At 49.0% G+C, this 17,349-nt stretch overlaps 7 protein-coding genes across 7 annotated transcripts; 3 read left to right on the forward strand and 4 right to left on the reverse strand.

Annotated features, from left to right (window-relative positions):
* Positions 1 to 256: 256 nt before the first annotated feature.
* N7447_006357 (HECT-type E3 ubiquitin-protein ligase) lies at positions 257 to 3,966 on the forward strand (the record flags this gene model as incomplete). Its single annotated transcript, XM_057230619.1, has 3 exons — positions 257 to 788; positions 852 to 2,993; positions 3,044 to 3,966. 3 exons carry the CDS (start codon positions 257 to 259, stop codon positions 3,964 to 3,966), a joined length of 3,597 nt encoding a protein of 1,198 aa, XP_057085709.1.
* Positions 3,967 to 4,241: 275 nt separating this feature from the next.
* N7447_006358 (uncharacterized protein) lies at positions 4,242 to 6,505 on the reverse strand (the record flags this gene model as incomplete). The annotated part of the gene is made up of 4 exons (XM_057230620.1): positions 4,242 to 4,766; positions 5,058 to 6,029; positions 6,090 to 6,215; positions 6,269 to 6,505. Coding segments are annotated over 4 exons (1,860 nt in total), but the record flags the coding sequence as incomplete, so codon positions are not given.
* A 292-nt stretch (positions 6,506 to 6,797) lies between these two features.
* N7447_006359 (uncharacterized protein) lies at positions 6,798 to 7,190 on the forward strand (the record flags this gene model as incomplete). The annotated part of the gene is made up of 1 exon (XM_057230621.1): positions 6,798 to 7,190. One exon carries the CDS (start codon positions 6,798 to 6,800, stop codon positions 7,188 to 7,190), a length of 393 nt encoding a protein of 130 aa, XP_057085711.1.
* Positions 7,191 to 7,319: 129 nt separating this feature from the next.
* On the reverse strand, positions 7,320 to 9,792 carry N7447_006360 (Transcription factor; the record flags this gene model as incomplete). Its single annotated transcript, XM_057230622.1, has 5 exons — positions 7,320 to 8,361; positions 8,412 to 8,536; positions 8,601 to 8,651; positions 8,709 to 8,831; positions 8,884 to 9,792. The coding sequence occupies 5 exons, from the start codon at positions 9,790 to 9,792 to the stop codon at positions 7,320 to 7,322; spliced, it is 2,250 nt and encodes a 749-aa protein (XP_057085712.1).
* An 819-nt stretch (positions 9,793 to 10,611) lies between these two features.
* N7447_006361 (uncharacterized protein) lies at positions 10,612 to 11,851 on the reverse strand (the record flags this gene model as incomplete). Its single annotated transcript, XM_057230623.1, has 3 exons — positions 10,612 to 11,017; positions 11,068 to 11,512; positions 11,569 to 11,851. 3 exons carry the CDS (start codon positions 11,849 to 11,851, stop codon positions 10,612 to 10,614), a joined length of 1,134 nt encoding a protein of 377 aa, XP_057085713.1.
* Positions 11,852 to 12,270: 419 nt separating this feature from the next.
* On the forward strand, positions 12,271 to 14,072 carry N7447_006362 (flavin-containing monooxygenase; the record flags this gene model as incomplete). Its single annotated transcript, XM_057230624.1, has 4 exons — positions 12,271 to 13,100; positions 13,147 to 13,680; positions 13,731 to 13,867; positions 13,936 to 14,072. 4 exons carry the CDS (start codon positions 12,271 to 12,273, stop codon positions 14,070 to 14,072), a joined length of 1,638 nt encoding a protein of 545 aa, XP_057085714.1.
* Positions 14,073 to 14,089: 17 nt separating this feature from the next.
* N7447_006363 (transcriptional regulator family TF) lies at positions 14,090 to 17,010 on the reverse strand (the record flags this gene model as incomplete). The annotated part of the gene is made up of 8 exons (XM_057230625.1): positions 14,090 to 14,744; positions 14,809 to 14,964; positions 15,053 to 15,274; positions 15,335 to 15,467; positions 15,514 to 15,722; positions 15,784 to 16,770; positions 16,841 to 16,923; positions 16,978 to 17,010. 8 exons carry the CDS (start codon positions 17,008 to 17,010, stop codon positions 14,090 to 14,092), a joined length of 2,478 nt encoding a protein of 825 aa, XP_057085715.1.
* Between the last annotated feature and the right edge of the window lie 339 nt (positions 17,011 to 17,349).

The raw sequence follows: 17,349 nt of genomic DNA on the forward strand, positions 1-17,349 counted from the left end.
ACTCAAGGTGAGTTAGTTCTTTATTTAGTGAGACTTGACTTGCTTACTGAATGTCCATCCCTGGAATAGACCAACCTGTCACTTACCAAACAAAGAAGCACAGCTAGGGTCGCTTTACACGACTGCATTACTCCCACTCCGTCCTCCACGATCTACTCGCATGTGTCTGGCACGAAGAACAAGCTCCACGAGCTGGATATCACACTGGGGAGGTTGAATTTAGTCAAGCCAAACCCAATAAAGTTGATGCGCCTCCATGCCGTCCCAATTTGAGCGTCATCCGCCTATCCCTCCGAGCTCAATTTCTGGCACCGCCGCCATCCCACTACACCCTTCTCAAATCTCTGGTCTGGAAATCAGCCCACGCCGCCTAGTTCGGCCTCGAGATGCTTCGATCGTGTCGCCATCAAACGGCAGTATGCCCAAGACTTCGTCCCACCGAGGACATTCACGCTCGATCAGCAATCCGTTCGCTGGGTTTGGGCGCAAACGGGACAAGATACCCGCCAAGCATGCGATCTGGGACTCTGACGATGATGATGACGATGATGTAACCTATCCCTTGGAGCCCGAGTCGTCAAGTCCCCGGAAAGGTGCAGCACCTGGAAATGATATCGCCGAGGGGAAGTGCCAGACGTGTGATGCTACTGTACGGTGGCCACGGCGCTTGAAGGTGTTTAGATGCACCGACTGCTTGATGATCACAGACCTCGAGCCGATCTCTCATGAATCAAAAGATAATCCTCCACAAGTGTCTCAGGGTGGGGCGTCCAAGTTGGCAAACAAAGGTAACATCGCCAGTGCTAGTTTTGCTTCCTAGATTTGTAGAAGATGCTGACTTGTCACCACAGTGTTACCTTTGACAGTCAGTCAAACCCGTGGTATGATCGGAGGCTGTCTAAATATGTATTTCGATAGCCTTTTGGACGATGGCTCTCGACCAGGGGTGCCGCCCAACGACGACAGAAAGAACAAACCGCTGCCTGATCTTCCACCAATGCAGGCTCATGCCTCTGGTTCAAACAATCTCTCACCCCCGCGCACTGAGGGTTCTCGGGGCCGCAGTTCTTCCCATTCTAGTGAACGGGAAAGGCTAGCAGCTTCAAAAGAGAACTCGGGCTACTTGATACCACAATCCGTTCGCTGGGAGGGCAATGACACACCCATCAGAGTCCGAGCAAACTCAGATCTTCGATCATCACCAAAGCCAGATTGCAGCCCGCAAGGTGTATCCCAAGCTGGGAACCCAGAGTTTCAAAGTTGCGACAATCGGACACTCATTTTCAAACGGCTGGAAAATATAATCGCCACTGCCTTCAAAGGCTGTGATTGCCTCAACGAATCTTTCACCACATACCCACCTCCTCGATCAGCTCGATCAGCTAGTAGTGGCAATCCGTCGAGAATGAAGATAGAACCGACCACAATGCCCCAACCATCGCATGACACTCCTGTTTTTGAACCAGATGCTAAAACTCTTCTTTTGGGGGATTTGACAGAGAACTCTTCTTGGTGGATGAATGAATGGGCTGAGGCTGAAGGACAAAAGCCGGCGTATTCCAAAGAGAAGAGCGCTCCAAAGTCTCGGATGGTATCATCACGAAGTCCTCGGATCAACTGGACCGAGGTAGCCCAGTGGTATCATTCGATTTTGTCTGCGGGGAGTTCTTGGATTGAGCTATGGGCCGCCAAAAAACCAGACCCCACACGGTCAGAAGCGGATTTAATCCGAGCTAAGAGATGGGCGTCCGTCGACCCGTCCTTGATTGGGAGACAGATCAGCGAGTCTCGTTTACATTTACAACGGGCACTGTTGAAAGCTACCGAGTCCCTCCTCAAGCGCCCGCGTCGTGTTCTGGAGAAGCCAGAAGACACCAGGTTCTTGTTTATATTATTAGCGAATCCTATCTTGTCTTCACCTGGGTCGTATAGCCAGAATACACCAACCATGCCGACCACACCGTCCATGCCGACCACACCGTCTCATCGAGACGGCAGACGCCCCTCGCATCCAAAAGACCCTCCTAAGTCGGCAAACCGAGACGGAAAACCCTCACACAAAGTCTTGCCCAAAGCCCCTGCTCGTCCAGAGGGCCTCAGCCACCACTATGGAATTATCAAACGAATCCTGGGACTCATGTCCAACTTGCCCAATGATTGCCATCACTACTTCGTGTCTTGGGCTTCCCGTTTCTCTGCCAGGCATTTCGAGCGATTGGTAGAACTTATCGGAGGATTTCTCACTTACCGTTTGAGTCGTCAGCATGGGCGAAAACGTCATCAAATCCCTCAAGATGGAGATGATCTAATACCGAGCTTTGCCAGTGCTTCGGGAAATACTGCTGCGGAACTGCACGCTGCGATCAATCGAGGCAACACAAACAAGAAGTCTGGAAAAAAAAACGAAGACCCCATAATATACGCCGAGGACTGGCAGATCAGAGCGGCGGCAAGAGTAATGTCGCTGTTCTTTACGGCTAACATCTCCACTGCAACGAGGAAATCTGATGGAACCCCGCGCAGTCTTGAAATGCCCAAGAACCCAGGCCCTCGTCAAGGACATATGATTCCGATCAGTACATTTTACAACACACTGTTGGACTATTCGGATTTAGTGACGGACTTCGAGACTTGGGAAGGTAAAGTCACGAAGTTTTCGTTCTGTCAGTATCCGTTCCTCCTTAGCATCTGGGCCAAAATCCATATCATGGAGCATGATGCGCGTCGTCAAATGGAAGTGAAAGCACGCGATGCGTTTTTCAACAGCGTCCTCAACCACAGTGCGGTTAGTCAGTACCTCGTGTTGAAGGTACGGCGCGAGTGTTTGATCGAAGACAGCCTCAAGGGAGTGAGTGAGGTTGTTGGTACTGGGCAAGAAGAAATTAAAAAGGGTCTCCGGATCGAATTTTCGGGCGAAGAAGGCATTGACGCTGGTGGCTTGCGGAAGGAATGGTTCCTTCTGCTTGTCCGAGAGGTCTTTGACCCGCTTCATGGTAAGCATTTTCTGATCTTAGGTGTCAAGTGACCGGCTAACCCAAAATAGGCCTCTTCATCTACGATGATGATTCGCAGTACTGCTACTTCAACCCTTATTGCTTTGAATCATCCGAACAGTTTTTCTTGGTTGGGGTTCTTCTAGGTCTCGCCATCTACAACTCCACAATCCTTGATGTTGATCTCCCGCCGTTTGCGTTCAAGAAATTGCTGTCGTCGGCACCGCACGCCAGCGGGCCACAAGCGGCTACCTCCTTGCGTTCGCCCTTCAAATGCACTCTAGAAGATCTTGCCGAGTACCGGCCAGCTCTCGCCAAAGGACTTCGGGGTCTACTAGAGTTCGAAGGCAATGTTGCCGAGACATTCTGCTACGATTTCGTTGCTCAGGTTGATCGCTATGGCGAGGTCATCAGTGTGCCGCTCTGTCCAAATGGCGAGAATCGGCCGGTGACCAACTCTAACAAGCGTGAGTTTGTGGATATGTATGTCAAATATCTGCTAGATACAGCCGTGGCTCGACAATTCGAACCTTTCAAGCGTGGTTTCTTCACGGTTTGCGGTGGCAATGCGCTATCACTGTTCCGACCAGAAGAGATTGAAATGCTAGTCCGCGGCTCAGATGAACCACTCGATGTCAGCTCTCTCCGGGCCGTGGCCACCTATGACAACTGGTCACACCCACATCCAGAGTCTGTTCCCGTGGTGCGATGGTTCTGGGACTTCTTCGAGAAGTCGCAACCTCAAGCGCAGCGCAAGATCCTGTCATTCATTACTGGTAGTGATCGCATCCCAGCCATGGGGGCTACAAGTCTTGTTATCCGTCTTGCTTGCCTTGGAGATGACTGTCGCCGTTACCCGATTGCGCGTACATGTTTCAATACGCTGGGTCTTTACTGTTATCCCACACGTGAGAGGTTCCAGCAGCTGCTCTGGGATGCAGTTGTAAATAGCGAAGGGTTTGGCTTGAAATGATTTGTTTACTACTCAGAACTTGCGTTGTGGTGTTTGGGATTTTCTATAGACGCGGGACGTTGATTTCGGAGTTGGTTGTTTTTGTTTTTGCTTTTGTTTCATCCTGCTATGGCGTTGCTGGTACTATTATTTCTCCTTTTGTGGATTGCACACGAGGTTTTGTGTCTTGCTTCTTGATTCAGTCTGGACGAGGGAGTCTCATTGACATTTGCCTTGCACGTTTTATTCTAGCACTATCCTATGCTAAGAACACAGTACCCCTGATAATAAATCCTTCAACCCAACAACTCCCCAGCCTTCCACAACATATAAAAACAACTCAAATTCCCCCACCACCACATCCACGCCCTGGTCCAACTCCACGTAGGATGATCCACAAAAATATAAACACCCGCATAAAAAATCCGCGCAACAGTATACGACAACGCCGCAGCATTAATCTTCTGCGCGGGTACACCAGCCAACGATGCAAACAGCACGCCAGCAACCAGCAATGTGAAATTCTCCACCGCGTTAGCATGCGCCGACTCATTGCGCTTCAGCATGTCCAGCTGTTTGCGCGTGATCTTTCCTTCGCGTACAGCGGTCTCGCCGTATTTAGTTAGGTCTTCGCGTGGCGAGACTTGGTGGTCGATGCCGTACCATTGTTTGAGGCTGCGTGAGGAGAGGAGGCCGTAGGCGAGGAGGAAGTTGAATGATAGGAACATGGGGCCGTGGTTTGGAGTCGGGTTTAGGGAGGCGCGGAGGCCTAGTGTTGTTAGGAGGGATGCCATTGGAATGGATGGATGGATGTTGGTGGACTGAGGTTTTGTGTATGGAGTAATGGGGAAGGAATTATACGAAATCGAACTAAAATCTCACCTCTCGCCTCATGTTTTCGATGTCATTGGTCATTAATCCTCGATGCTCTAAATTAGCAAGTGTATGGCCATGCTATTTTTGAAATCCAGTAGAATAATGATGGGATTGTTTGGTCAAAGGTCTATGTACAGTGTTCGTTCCCTCTATGCATTTTCTCTATATACCATCCGACTCATGTATTTACAAGGCAAAAACGTAAGAGACAGCTAACGGTACAAGATATTTTTAACCATCTCACCAATCGCCAAACAACTCGTCAAGCCAGGGCTCTCAATCCCCAACAAATTGATAAACCCAGGCAAGCCCTCTTCCTCCCGAATAATAAAGTCCTGGAACCCCTTACCCTCATTGACAGCACCACCCCTCCCTAATTTCGGACGAATACCACAGTAATCCAACGCAATAGCATCAACATCGACACCAGGCAGATACGCCTTGATCTCCAGCAACGCCTGCTCCAAACGCGCAGCGCTCGGCACCAAATCATCAGGACTATCCACCCACTCAACATCGGGCCCAAAACGAACACGCCCACCCATATCGAGCGTCAGATGCGTACCAAGTCCACCAGTCCCTGGCAAAGTCGCCGGATAAACCAAAACCGAAGTCTTCGGCCTAGACGCCGCATACGAGAAGTACGTGCCCTTAGCATAATGCGGAACAAAATGGCGCTCTTGCGGGAGGAGCATGTTACTAATAGCGCAAGCACCATGGCCGGCACTATTAACCAGCGTCTCAGCGGTAATAGAAGTGACCGAGCCATCCTCATCCGAGACAGCGGTAATCTTATACCCGCCGCGACCACCGTCAATAGCTTCCACGTTCGTTACGCGCGTCTTGAATGCAATATCGCCTCCACGCTCCTCAAAGTCGCCCTGCAGGTACGTCATCAGAGAGTGACTGTCCACGATACCGGTCGTCTCGCTCTCGACAATGCCTGCGTCCGCCTTGACGTCTGGTTCGCGCTGTTGCGCTTCCTCACGTCCCACCAGCCGCGTCGGCGCGTCGCCGAGTCCTTGTGCGTGCGCGTGTATTTTCAGACATGTTTCCCATTGCGTGGGGGTTTGTGCTACAATCCATTTCTTTGTGTTGAGGTGGGGAATGTTGTTTCGCGCGCAGAGGTCATAGAGGAGGTTACGGCCGCGGATGCAGAGGTTGGTTTTGAGGGAGTTGGCTGGGTAATAGAGGCCTGCGTGGATTACCTGGTAAGGGGTTAGTTTGGGTTGTGTAGTGTCTGTTGCCAAATGATGGGGTATGCATACCTCGGAGTTGCGACTGCTCGTCTCTGTCCCTGGTGCGTCGTGTCGCTCTAGTAGAATTGTTGAAGTGCCTTCGCGAGCTGCCAGTTCGCGTGCCGTCGCGAGGCCGACGACACCTGCGCCAATTACCTTTCATTCGGATTAGCATTGGGTCTGTCTTCGATTTCGGAGGTGCACTGTACCGCATGGGTGAAGTCCGCATTGGTGGGTCGGGTGGTGGAAAAGCAGCGAGTGGTAAGCTTGTTGTTAAGCTTAAAATGCTTAATCAGAGCACGTGAAGACATGTCGAGACCTCGTGAAGCAGTTGACCAGCAATCTGCGAAGAAATTTGGAAAGAACACCCCCGCGGTCTCGGAGATAGCCTCGGGTATGACGCGATCCCGAGAACGGACCAGCTCAGAAGTATCTGACCCCTGGAACTATAGAAGTATATAGCCGGTTTACCAGCCCGACTACTAGTATGTGTAATATCTTCATTTGGCATTTAAAAGATAGACGATAAATATGGACAAAGATACAAAGGAAAACTGCAGATATAGACATGAAAGAAAATAAAGGCAATTGTTCCCAAGACTCGACACAATGAACCAGCCAAATATTTAACTGACCATAAATCCCATCAACTAACCCCATCCCATTGTGAACCCATCACAACTATACCACTACATATCCATCAACTAAACTATCTAAACCCACAGCCATCTAAACAAAATGCCCTTAGGTATGTTCTCTCACCCGGATGGCACCAACATCCCCGAGATCGACACGAAGCAATTCGTCCACTGGGTAACAGTCGACTTCACAAAATTCGGCGGACGAACTAAGCCCAACAGCGGCGAGAGCATGATGCGTCTTATGGCTGAGCAGTGTCGGTCCGGAGTAGCTACTATTACATCTATGCCTCAGCATCACAAGCAGAAATGCTGTCTCTCTTTACCGGTTGTGGGGGACGCCGAGCTCGCGCGTGTTCATATTCTCTGGCGTGCGGCTGAGATTGCAGATGAGCATTGGGAGGAGATTATGGCTGGCAAGGAGACGTTGGATACTAAGCGGATTCTGGGAGATTCGCCATGGTGGGCTCGGAATAAAGTCAATGGGGAATAATGCTCCTGGCTAGCTGGGGTTTATTTCGGCCGATCAGAGAATTAATGTAACCATATCGAGCGAACGAAAAAGAGTCAACAACCAAACGGCTAGAATACATTGCTTTTGCCAATCGCAGTCGAGACGTCATCACTCAACATCCATAAGAACATCACTCATTATGTATAAAATATACGAGAACTGCTTGACACTCCACTTCCCAGAGTCCTTGAGAAGCGAAGCATAATCAAGCAATATTCTCCGCGCAGACTGATACCCACTGTGGAACGGCAGTCCACGCAAGTAGATATTAGCCCCATTTCGAATAAAATCAATAGCAGGATCATCCGTCGGCGCGAACGTCTGACTTCCCCTAGGCTCCATGAAACTCGTAAACCCCTCGGTCCCCACCAATCTCCAGTCAACATCATCCATCAACTCCACAGACCCAAAACTAGACGGGGAACTCGTAGACTCCGACGCCGTGAACGTATACAGACCGAGCACTAATCCAGCCGAGAAGAGCGAAAACATAGATTGGAACGTGGGGTGGTCAGAGGCTTTGCGATTTGTCATGACTTTGTAGATATGCGCTGCGTGCAAACACGCGCGTCGGGCTGCCGGTGTCTGCGACCATTCGCGGATATCGTTGAGGGCTTTGCGCGCAGCATCTGGACCTGCGCGGCCGGCTGCGAGGTCGAATATTTGGACATCGGCTGTGAGAGTCATGCACATGTTGTGCCATGTAATGAGAGCGTTGGGGTTCAGGCGGTCGAGGGTTTCGCCATAGTTTGTGATGAGTTGGGATTGGAGGGAGGGGAGGCACCTGGCTCGGCCGTCCATGGCGTAGGTGTGGCATGGGGCAAAGGGGTAGCTGGCTCTATTGGAGAGGAGGCGGTGGTAGGATTCTGACTGGCGAAGCTGGACTACTGCTAGTACTGCTTGTATACAGAAGTCGTCTGCGGGGGCTTCTAGGGTAGGCACGTTGATGTTTTCGGATGGGGCGAGGATTGTTGATGAAAGGATGTGCTTGCCACTGCGGATTAGGTGTGTCCATTGGATGGAGGAGTGGGCAGAGAAGAGAGATTCGCTGCAGGGGAGGATGAGTTGGATCGGATCTGGGACTGCGATTGGACCCGTTGAGAGGAATGAGGAGTACCAAGAGTCCAGGAGCAGTAGGCCAATAATTATTCTTGGTGAGATTATTAGTGATGTGTTGAATGGGCGGGAATTCTGGCATACCTCTTGGTTGATTCGACCTTGCTCCAGGCTTTCCATCTCATGTCAATATCGGAAAATGTTTCGAACAAAGTCATGTCAAGGCTCTGCCCTTCGGTGGCTGAAAATAACCCATTTCTTTGGGCGACCTGCGGTGGTTGTCATTAGAATCACAGCTATAGAGGAAAAGACGAAAGTTCGCTTCAAACTCACAGACATGACGTTGATATAAAGAGGTTGACACTGTTCTAGATGGACTTTTTCCTGTAGAATGATATCGATTAGTATCTTTAGAGCAAACTCGGACTGAGAGATTCATACCCCGGTCAAACCAGCCAGGTTTATTAAGAGCAAAGCTGTCGCAAATGATGACATGGTGCCGGAAGCGCCCTCAAGTCCCATTGAACATCGAGCAAATTCAGCAGTCACCTTTTCCAAAGCACCCTAATGACTGTCAGTAGGTTGACTGTATGGTGCTTGATAATATTTGACCCACTGAGAAATTTCTGGACACAAACGCAGTAGTTCCTTTCGTGCCAAGCAATGTCATGCCAACCAGCGTCATAACATATAAAAGAGATGGTCGCGCCTTGTTCGCTGAGAAGGTCGGCTGATGCACAAACGGCAAGAGCGGATTAAAGAGACGGAAAAATAAATCGAGTGCCATATCCAAGACCTCAGCAGGAGGGAAGTCAGAATTATTCAAGCTCGAGGTAGGCGTGGCTGGAGCAATAATCCTATTTACGGAAGATTGCATATGTGCAGAAACAGCCATCGATCCAAAAGCCGCCTGCAGGCGCTGTCTGCAATCTTCATCAAATCCGCACCGCGATCCTTGGACGACACTTGGCTCGCCGGAAAGGTGTGATGACTGAACAGAGAAGATATTATCAACGGGCGACATGGCGATATCCCGCCATAAACTGTTGATAAGACGCCCGGTGTTCGGTGGTGCTAACCAGCACTGCTGGACTCTAGCGAAACGTTCATTGGGAATGTTATCGTGGTCGACTGAATGTCGATCCTGCTCTGGAGTAAGAATCAAATTGTCACCCATCAGAGGAAAATGGCTATCGTGCATCAGATCTAGCGAGCCATTTGATTTTGAATCTGTGCGAGGTTCAAGCCACATTTGTAGCATGTCTTTTGGTCCAGGATGGAAGGCCAAGCCAGCTTGGTGCGATACCTGATCTGCTGGCGCGACTGTATTCCACCCGATGTATTGCTGCTGGTCGTTAATCATCATCACGCCGAGATCTGGCTCGGTGCGGCCATGGTGGGCTGAGATGTCGGCTAGGTAATCTAGTGATGATGGGAGCCCAGCTGATGCATCTCGCGACGTGGTAGATAGAGGTGGAATCTGTGCTTCTGCACTAAGAAAACCATTGCCTGGTCCGGGGATCATTGATGCGCCAGAAATTACTGATGACTGTCGATTTGGCGCGTCCGATGGACCGGCTGTCGCATTGGCTTGATTATGGCCCTTGGCGTGTCGGCTCAAGACATCGCTATATGCTCATTAAATTTAGGGATTCGAACATAGGATTCTGAATATTGTTACAATTCACATGTGCCTTCAGCGGAATTTACCTTCGAGAGAAACGCTTGTGGCAGACATTGCATTCATATGGGCGTTCTTTGGTGTCTGTTCTTGATTGTTAGGTTGCTGCTCTTGCAAGGTTTCGACGTGACTGACGCGACCGTTCATGTCTCTTATAATGTTCGGTTTTTTTGAACACCCGCGAACAGATTGGACATTTTTTCAACACCATCACGGCGCTCTCAAAAAAGATGGATGATTACGGTACATGTCGCCCTTCCTCCCGAGGTCACCCCGGAAAAGCCCTGGAGGGGAAAATATATTAGTCAGCAAGTCCGGGGTCGACGACCGCTTGTTCTGGCACTGGACCGCCTCATTGTCAGTCGGATCATTACCTGTGGACCTACTTCTATATATTGAACTGCTCCCCTAGGCTACGCATAATTTATTTCCTTTGAGTCATAGTCTATCTTTCTCGGGTAATCTCTGAGGCCATCCGTTCTGTTTCAAAATGACTTCAAAAGTGGATCAAGAACCTATAGAGCTCTGAAAGCGACAGGCGTCAAAAGGCGCCGAAAAGACTACTGAAAAAGGGTATCAAGAAATTCAATATTTACTATGGAAAAATATGAAGCGGCACACTGGCGGTAATAGACTGCTATACATGTGCAGGTAAGGTTTATCCTACTTCAATTGACTGCTCTCTTCAGCTATTCGAAACTCCGTATCTACCGTAATCTTCCTATCATCGCCATGATCCCTCCTAAGTCCGCTCATCTCGACATGTATGTCATGTGTACTCAACAGGGACTCATCCCAGTCAAGTGGCGTTGGTCTGCGAGCAAAGACTTTTTTCGTCGCTGACTCCTGGTTGCTTAATGCCTCAGCATATCTCCCTGTACTACTGCCAAATACGCGAGCAATAAAAGAACGAAGTAGCGGATATAATGTTGGAAGACAGGCACATACGATGCCGATGGAGGGCTCGACGCTGGACCAGATGAAGACATCGCCCATGATCCAAGTGACATCGGGGGAGTTTTTGAGGAAGGTCATGTAATAAATTCGGATAATGCTTGCAACACAGACACTGGGATATATAAGCTTGAGTCAAATACACTTGGATTGGGGGCGACATACAATCCTCCAAGCAAAAAAATGCCGCATAGCAAGACTTTCTGTGTTTTTCGCATCTGTAGCTTCCACACAAGGGGGATTGGAACCAACAGAATGATCCCATCTGTGGTCACATTCGCCGCAGCATTGCCGATATAGAATGGGTAGAGGTCGTAGACACATTTTCCTCCACTGGGTTCTGTATATTGTGTCCAGTAATACGACACGGGCCTGCAGCAAACCAGAAAGGCAACTATGCAAGAGATGAAATATCCGACCGTCAGAAACACGCAGAACCACATTGTACATGTCATGCCGAAGATGCGCCGGTAGAAGAGAATAATGGAGAATTTTATGAGTGGAACGGTGACAACGTAGAGTAGGACGTAGACGAAGAGAATGCGCATCGTTTCCACGACTTCGGCGATAGGGACAATCCACACATGCTTTCCGAGACCGTGATATCCACCTGTTATACAAGTTAGACTTGAGGTCAATTTGTACCGTCAAAGGATTTATACATACCAACCACCGTCAAAATGAGACTTGCAGTTACGGCCAGCTGTAGATCTGTTAGAAACAGAAGTAGACAAAATCGTTTTTTGAGACAACATACAAAGGCACCCACGATCATCCAATCATCCGCAGCTATCTGCACAGACTGTACTCGATATCTTGTATAAAACCGAAGCCCGACAGCTATTGTTGCCAGGACAAAGGTTGTGATAACAGCGGCATTGTTCCGTGCGCCATGATCGGCGGATAGATCTGTCCCGGGTGGAGGTTCTCCAAACGGGCTGAGCGACATTAAAGAAACAAAGGGGAACCTCACATTCGAAGATGAATATCGGAGGTACGAAGTATCTTTGATTTCAACAAGGCCATTGTAAAGTTCCTTCAAGGTTTTTAAAACATCAAGGCCAAGAACGGCCCCCAGACCATATCGGAGCTCCACAACGCTCGCCTCGCCCCCGATGGGGCCGCATCCAAGATCTCCACGTATAACATCGCCCTAGTCCTACCCGAGAAGGATTCCGGATCTAATTCAAACGCCGGTCAACGCTACTTACTTAGCACCACCATGTCAAGGCTAAAGCTATGGAGACAACCCCTGAGTTTGGAGACGGGCCCGGAGTCTTCCGTTTTCCGAGAGCAGGGGAAAAAGAAACAGACAGGGCCAAAAAAAAAATCAAAAAGCAAACAAACAATCAACTAGCAAAACCGACCATGCCGTCCAACGAATCCCTTTTCAATGAGACTATCAATGTAGACCCTGGTCAATATGCATTCAAGGAGCGTAAGCTTCGAGTTGTCTGCATAGGGGCGGGGTTCTCTGGCTTGATCCTCTCCCATAAACTGAAACATGAGCAGCCGCTTGAGTTTGTGGATTTTGCAATCTACGAAAAGAACTCCGAGGTTGGGGGTGCATGGCTCGAGAATGTCTATCCCGGTGTTGGATGTGACGTTCCCGCCCACAGCTATGTCTTTCCATTCGAGCCAAACCCAAACTGGTCCAAATGCTATGTTGGAGGTGCCGAGATAGAAAGATACATTATCGACACGGTAGAAAAGTACGGGTTGAAAGATCCGATCGTGTTTGATACCAAGCTCGTCAAGTCTATTTGGAATGAGGAACGAGGCAAATGGGCACTTGAGCTCAAACAAAATGACAAGTCTATCCAAGATGAAGCGGACATTCTAATCGATGGCTCTGGTATTCTTAACCAGTGGAAGATGCCGGACATCGCCGGTTTGGACCAGTTCGCTGGCAAGCTGGTTCACACGGCTGGTTGGGACAAAACGTACGACTGGACTGACAAGAAGGTCGCAGTCATTGGAAATGGCTCATCTGCTCTTCAAGTTGTTCCTGCGCTTCAGCCCAAGGCCGCAAAAATTGTCAATTACATTCGTCAACCGACCTGGGTGTCGGTCAATCTCTGCCCGGCCGTCACGAGGGATGGAATGGGAACAAACTTTGAATATAGCGAGGAAGAGAAAGCGATGTTCCGAGATGACCCAAAAGCATTCCTGGAGTACAGGAAAAAGGTTGACTGCTCGTAGGTTGCTCAATGCTTTTTATTTGAATCAGACTAATTATGAAAGTGTCAACACCGTTTACCGACTGATGTTATCTGGCTCGGAGCACAATCAAGGGCTATTTGATGCGATTTCGGGGCTTATGCGCCAGCGTCTCAGTCAAAATCCCCACCTGATTGACAAACTTATCCCGAAATACGAAATCGGATGTCGCAGACTAAGCCCTGGCGATGGATATCTCGAATCGATGCAGCAGCCAAATGCGGAATGGTGCTTTGAAGGCATTGAGGAGATTACCAAAACTGGTATTCGCACAGCAGCGGGTGAAGGGGAGTTTGACTTGATTGTTTGTGCGACTGGATTTGATACCACCTTCATTCCCACGTGGGAGCTGGTTGGTCGAGATGGTCGACGACTGGATGTGGAGTGGAAGAAGGTACCCGAGGCATACTTCTCTGTTTGCGCCGGTGGAGTGCCTAACTACTTCATATTCAATGGACCCAACTGTCCCATTGGCCATGGTAGTGTGCCCCAGATGATCGGTTGGACTGCTGATTACATGTTGAAATGGGTGAAGAAGATGGCCCGGGAGGATATCAAGTGAGTATTTTTAGATGAGATACATGGACTACTAACTGACATCTGAGAAGGTCCGTCGCAGTAAACGATTCCGCTATTCGGAACTACAACCGTCGTGCACAAGCAGGCCTAAGACGCACTGTCTGGAGCAAGGGTTGTCATGCTTGGTATAACAACGGAGAAGCTGTCACGGCGATGTATCCAGGTAGTGTATTGCATTATAAAGGCAAGTTTGACAACTGAGATAGTAGAAATATTATACTGACTTGATAACAGAGGCTATTGAGGATATTCGGGGTGAAGACTTTGATATCAGACACAACAACACCTCGGATCCGTTCTCATATCTTGGAAACGGGGAGCTAGAGTGGGAGAGAGAAGATGATGCGGATTTGGCATTCTATTTGAAATAGATCTAAGATCGCCATGCCTATATAGTCTCATATTCAGATTCTGGAATACTTGTATTTGCAACGAAAGAATAGAGATCCTCATCCCCATCCGACGGAAGCTGACCGCTGAGCATGAGCATCCAGCCCAACCCCGACTCCAGTTGGAAATCACGCGTCTCAGGCTGTGCGTTGTGAAGCCTTAACTCATTTGGGTTTATCGACTCAGATTCATTAAGCATCCGTGATCTCTTTCTTGGGGGATAACCAGCTCCGTCCGGTCCACGGTCCGGCTTGGTAGCACGGGTCCGAACCTCCCATTTGTGCTGTAGTCTTACCAGGAGGTCTTTAGCGCGATTGGCACTCTGCCAGGATAGAGAGAACTCATCGAGGGCTCTGAAACAGGTACTCAGATGAGCGATGATATTCTCTTTTTCTTCGGTTTGGTATTGGGAGACGGCGGCGAAGAGAAGGAGGAGCACGGCGGAGGAGGTGATTGATACTGCTTTGATATTTATGCGGCGGAGAGTATATCTGGTCTCGTATAATACAAGGATCTTGGCAATGGAGATGGCAGAATTAATGCACATCTCCCGAGCGTGAGTGGAGCCAGGTCCTTTCGGGGGTTGTGGTTGAAGGTAGCCTTTTGACATCCAGGGTCGATGGGTGTAAATGAGATTCTGGTAATATTGCATGCTTTGGATGAGTTAGCAGATATCTTCTATGAATATTCCTGAAAGGAAGTATAATAGCGACTCACTGAAGTAGCAACACATGCGGAAGATAAGGAGAAGTGTGATCGTTGAGGTTTATTTGTAAAAATGAGGGCAACTGAGCTTTCCAATTGAGAAGCTTGGCAACATTATTTGCATTGAGCTGTTGAAGCACGGCTCTTGGGATACCTGATGTCCCATAACTTTTTCGAGGTGAAGGTTAGCCGAAGCAACTCACTTGGGCCCAACGAAGGAACAAAGGCAAACGAGCAAACGGGGACGGGACCTTACAGAAAGTAGCCGCAGGGTGCCATAAGCTCACATAGTGAGACTTCCTGTTGACTGACGGCACCTATACAGTCAAATAATTCCGAATTATCGTCAAACGGAATGGGAGACGCGTATGGCGTCCATTTGCAAGGTTCTCGATAGTCGACGCCATCATTGGGCTTTTTGACTGTAACATCCTCCATGTTGGTGTAAAAAGGTCTACCAAGATAGAAGCCAACAAGACTGGAATTTCAACAGATTAGAGATATCCTGAGCGCACACAAAAGAAACGTAGGAACTCACTGATCGACCATATACGCAGCCCAGAAGACGGTTCGACGCAGCTCAGCATCGGCAGCTGTAACAGACCCACGAGCAACATAGGAAGAAAGATCAATATGCAAGGCAAGATCGAAAGCAAGTCGAAGGGCCATCCCTAGAATTGTAAGCTTAGGAAATCAGGAATTTTCGACAGAACTTACCACTGTAGAGCCATCCGCGTGTGTCTGAGCCCACGCCAATTTCATGGCTACTTAAGATGACTAGCGCTTGGACTGTTGCCACACACGGAGAGTCGAGTTCAATCTCAAGGAGTTCTTTTGCGCGGTCCCCAAAGAATTCACCGAGAGATTTTGGGAACGTCACAAAGGATGGATGGTAACGAGTTTCAAATGCAGCGCCGAGAGAACACCTGTTTGTAAATGTTATTTCATGTGTCAATTCGCCAAATTGAAATAGACATATAGACTCACATTGCATAGCAGAGTGCCTCGGAATAGAACGGGGTCTCTTCTTTCCCATACCAGGCCGTCTTTCCTTTCTCGAACAGTTCGCGGTCGACAACGTGGAATGATGGATCTTGCCAGGTAAAATAGAGAGTAAGAAGATGCTCCTCGAGAGATAATGGGACTTGTCTGTCCCAGTCTATATCGTCGAGATAATCAACCGCACGCTGTGTCTGAGTGTTGATAGATACCGGAGCATCGGCAAGGTTGAAGGTCGATGTTGGGCCGTAGAAGCGAGCTTTTCCTCCAGGACCGAAACGCAATGTGCCCATCCGATCAGAAAGCTCGTCGATAAGATCTTCAATTTCTTCTGTGCTCCCAGTATCACTGTCGATGCTAGGTGAGCTTTGAACGATGGCAGGCTCAAAGGGCTCAGGTAGCCTCTCTGATTGCTCCACTGGCAGCTGCATTGATTCTATGCTTTGATCTTGAATGTCTGGAGATGATGGCGTAATGTATGTTCCAAAGTCCAAGGTCCAGTCCCAGTTGGCCAATGAAGTATCCGAGTGCTCATCCATCGGTGGTTGCTGCTCTGTGATTGGAATATCCATATTTTCAGTATCGATCATGGGCAGTGCTGATGTAGAATCAGGGTCTGAAAGCATTGTGAGACCCGACTGAGAATTTGGCGATGTGTTGTCCGGGGATGCCTGAGCCCAAGTGCTGTTGAAATTATTTGTCACACCAGGAGCGGAGGATGGTAAAGAGTTTGGAACATCAGAAAGCGGATCATCGACTGCAGATGCGGGATTGAGATTGGAGGATTTGCTGTTAGTTTGATTGTCTCCTGCAGCTGAATGAACTTCAGTCAAGCCAAGAACATCAAGGACTTTGGCCAAAGCCGTGTCCCTTTCTTGCGGCATAGGCGGGGCCTCTAGTCCATTTTGGCGAATGAATAGACAGAGTTGGTCAACTCTGCTTGATAGAAGCTCTATGGCAACACGGAGCGGGAGTCTTCGGTTCATTAGCGTTATCGTCTAACTAACCGTCTCCTTTTATGAAATGACCTTGATGGGTCACTTACTTTCTTTTGTCTACGGCCTGGTATCGACATTCGCGATGTTTGTTCATGCAGCTGGAACATTTGGGCTTACCCCCGTCACACTGCTAGGATTAGCTTGTATTTCCCACTGGGCTAATCGACAATCACCTTGACTTTACTTTCCCGACATGAAATACATGCCATTGAGGCATGGTGTTTCCTCTTTTGCGGGACACTGGGCTTTGTCATAATTTCCTTCTTCTAGGGTTCCATGAGACTGTATGCAAGTCCCTTAGCAGCATAGAGACTTGAAAGATCAAGTGCAGTGCGGGGTAATATGGGGAAACGTTTAATCCGAACTATACCCACTGTCAATCTGCGTTTATCGAGCTTTGACCTGATATCATTTATGATGGATAACCTTGAATGAGATGTCGTCCTGATTTCCTTTCTAGGCGTTCCTCGGTGGACCAATCGCTGGTATAACCGGAGTGGATCTAACCTAATTAAGAATAGATCAACCCTACCGGGAACCATAACCCGACATGGGT

The sequence above is a fragment of the Penicillium robsamsonii genome (assembly GCF_028829455.1).
Source record: "Penicillium robsamsonii strain IBT 29466 chromosome Unknown utg000003l_segment0_segment0, whole genome shotgun sequence".
NCBI classification, from domain to species: Eukaryota; Fungi; Ascomycota; class Eurotiomycetes; order Eurotiales; family Aspergillaceae; genus Penicillium; species Penicillium robsamsonii.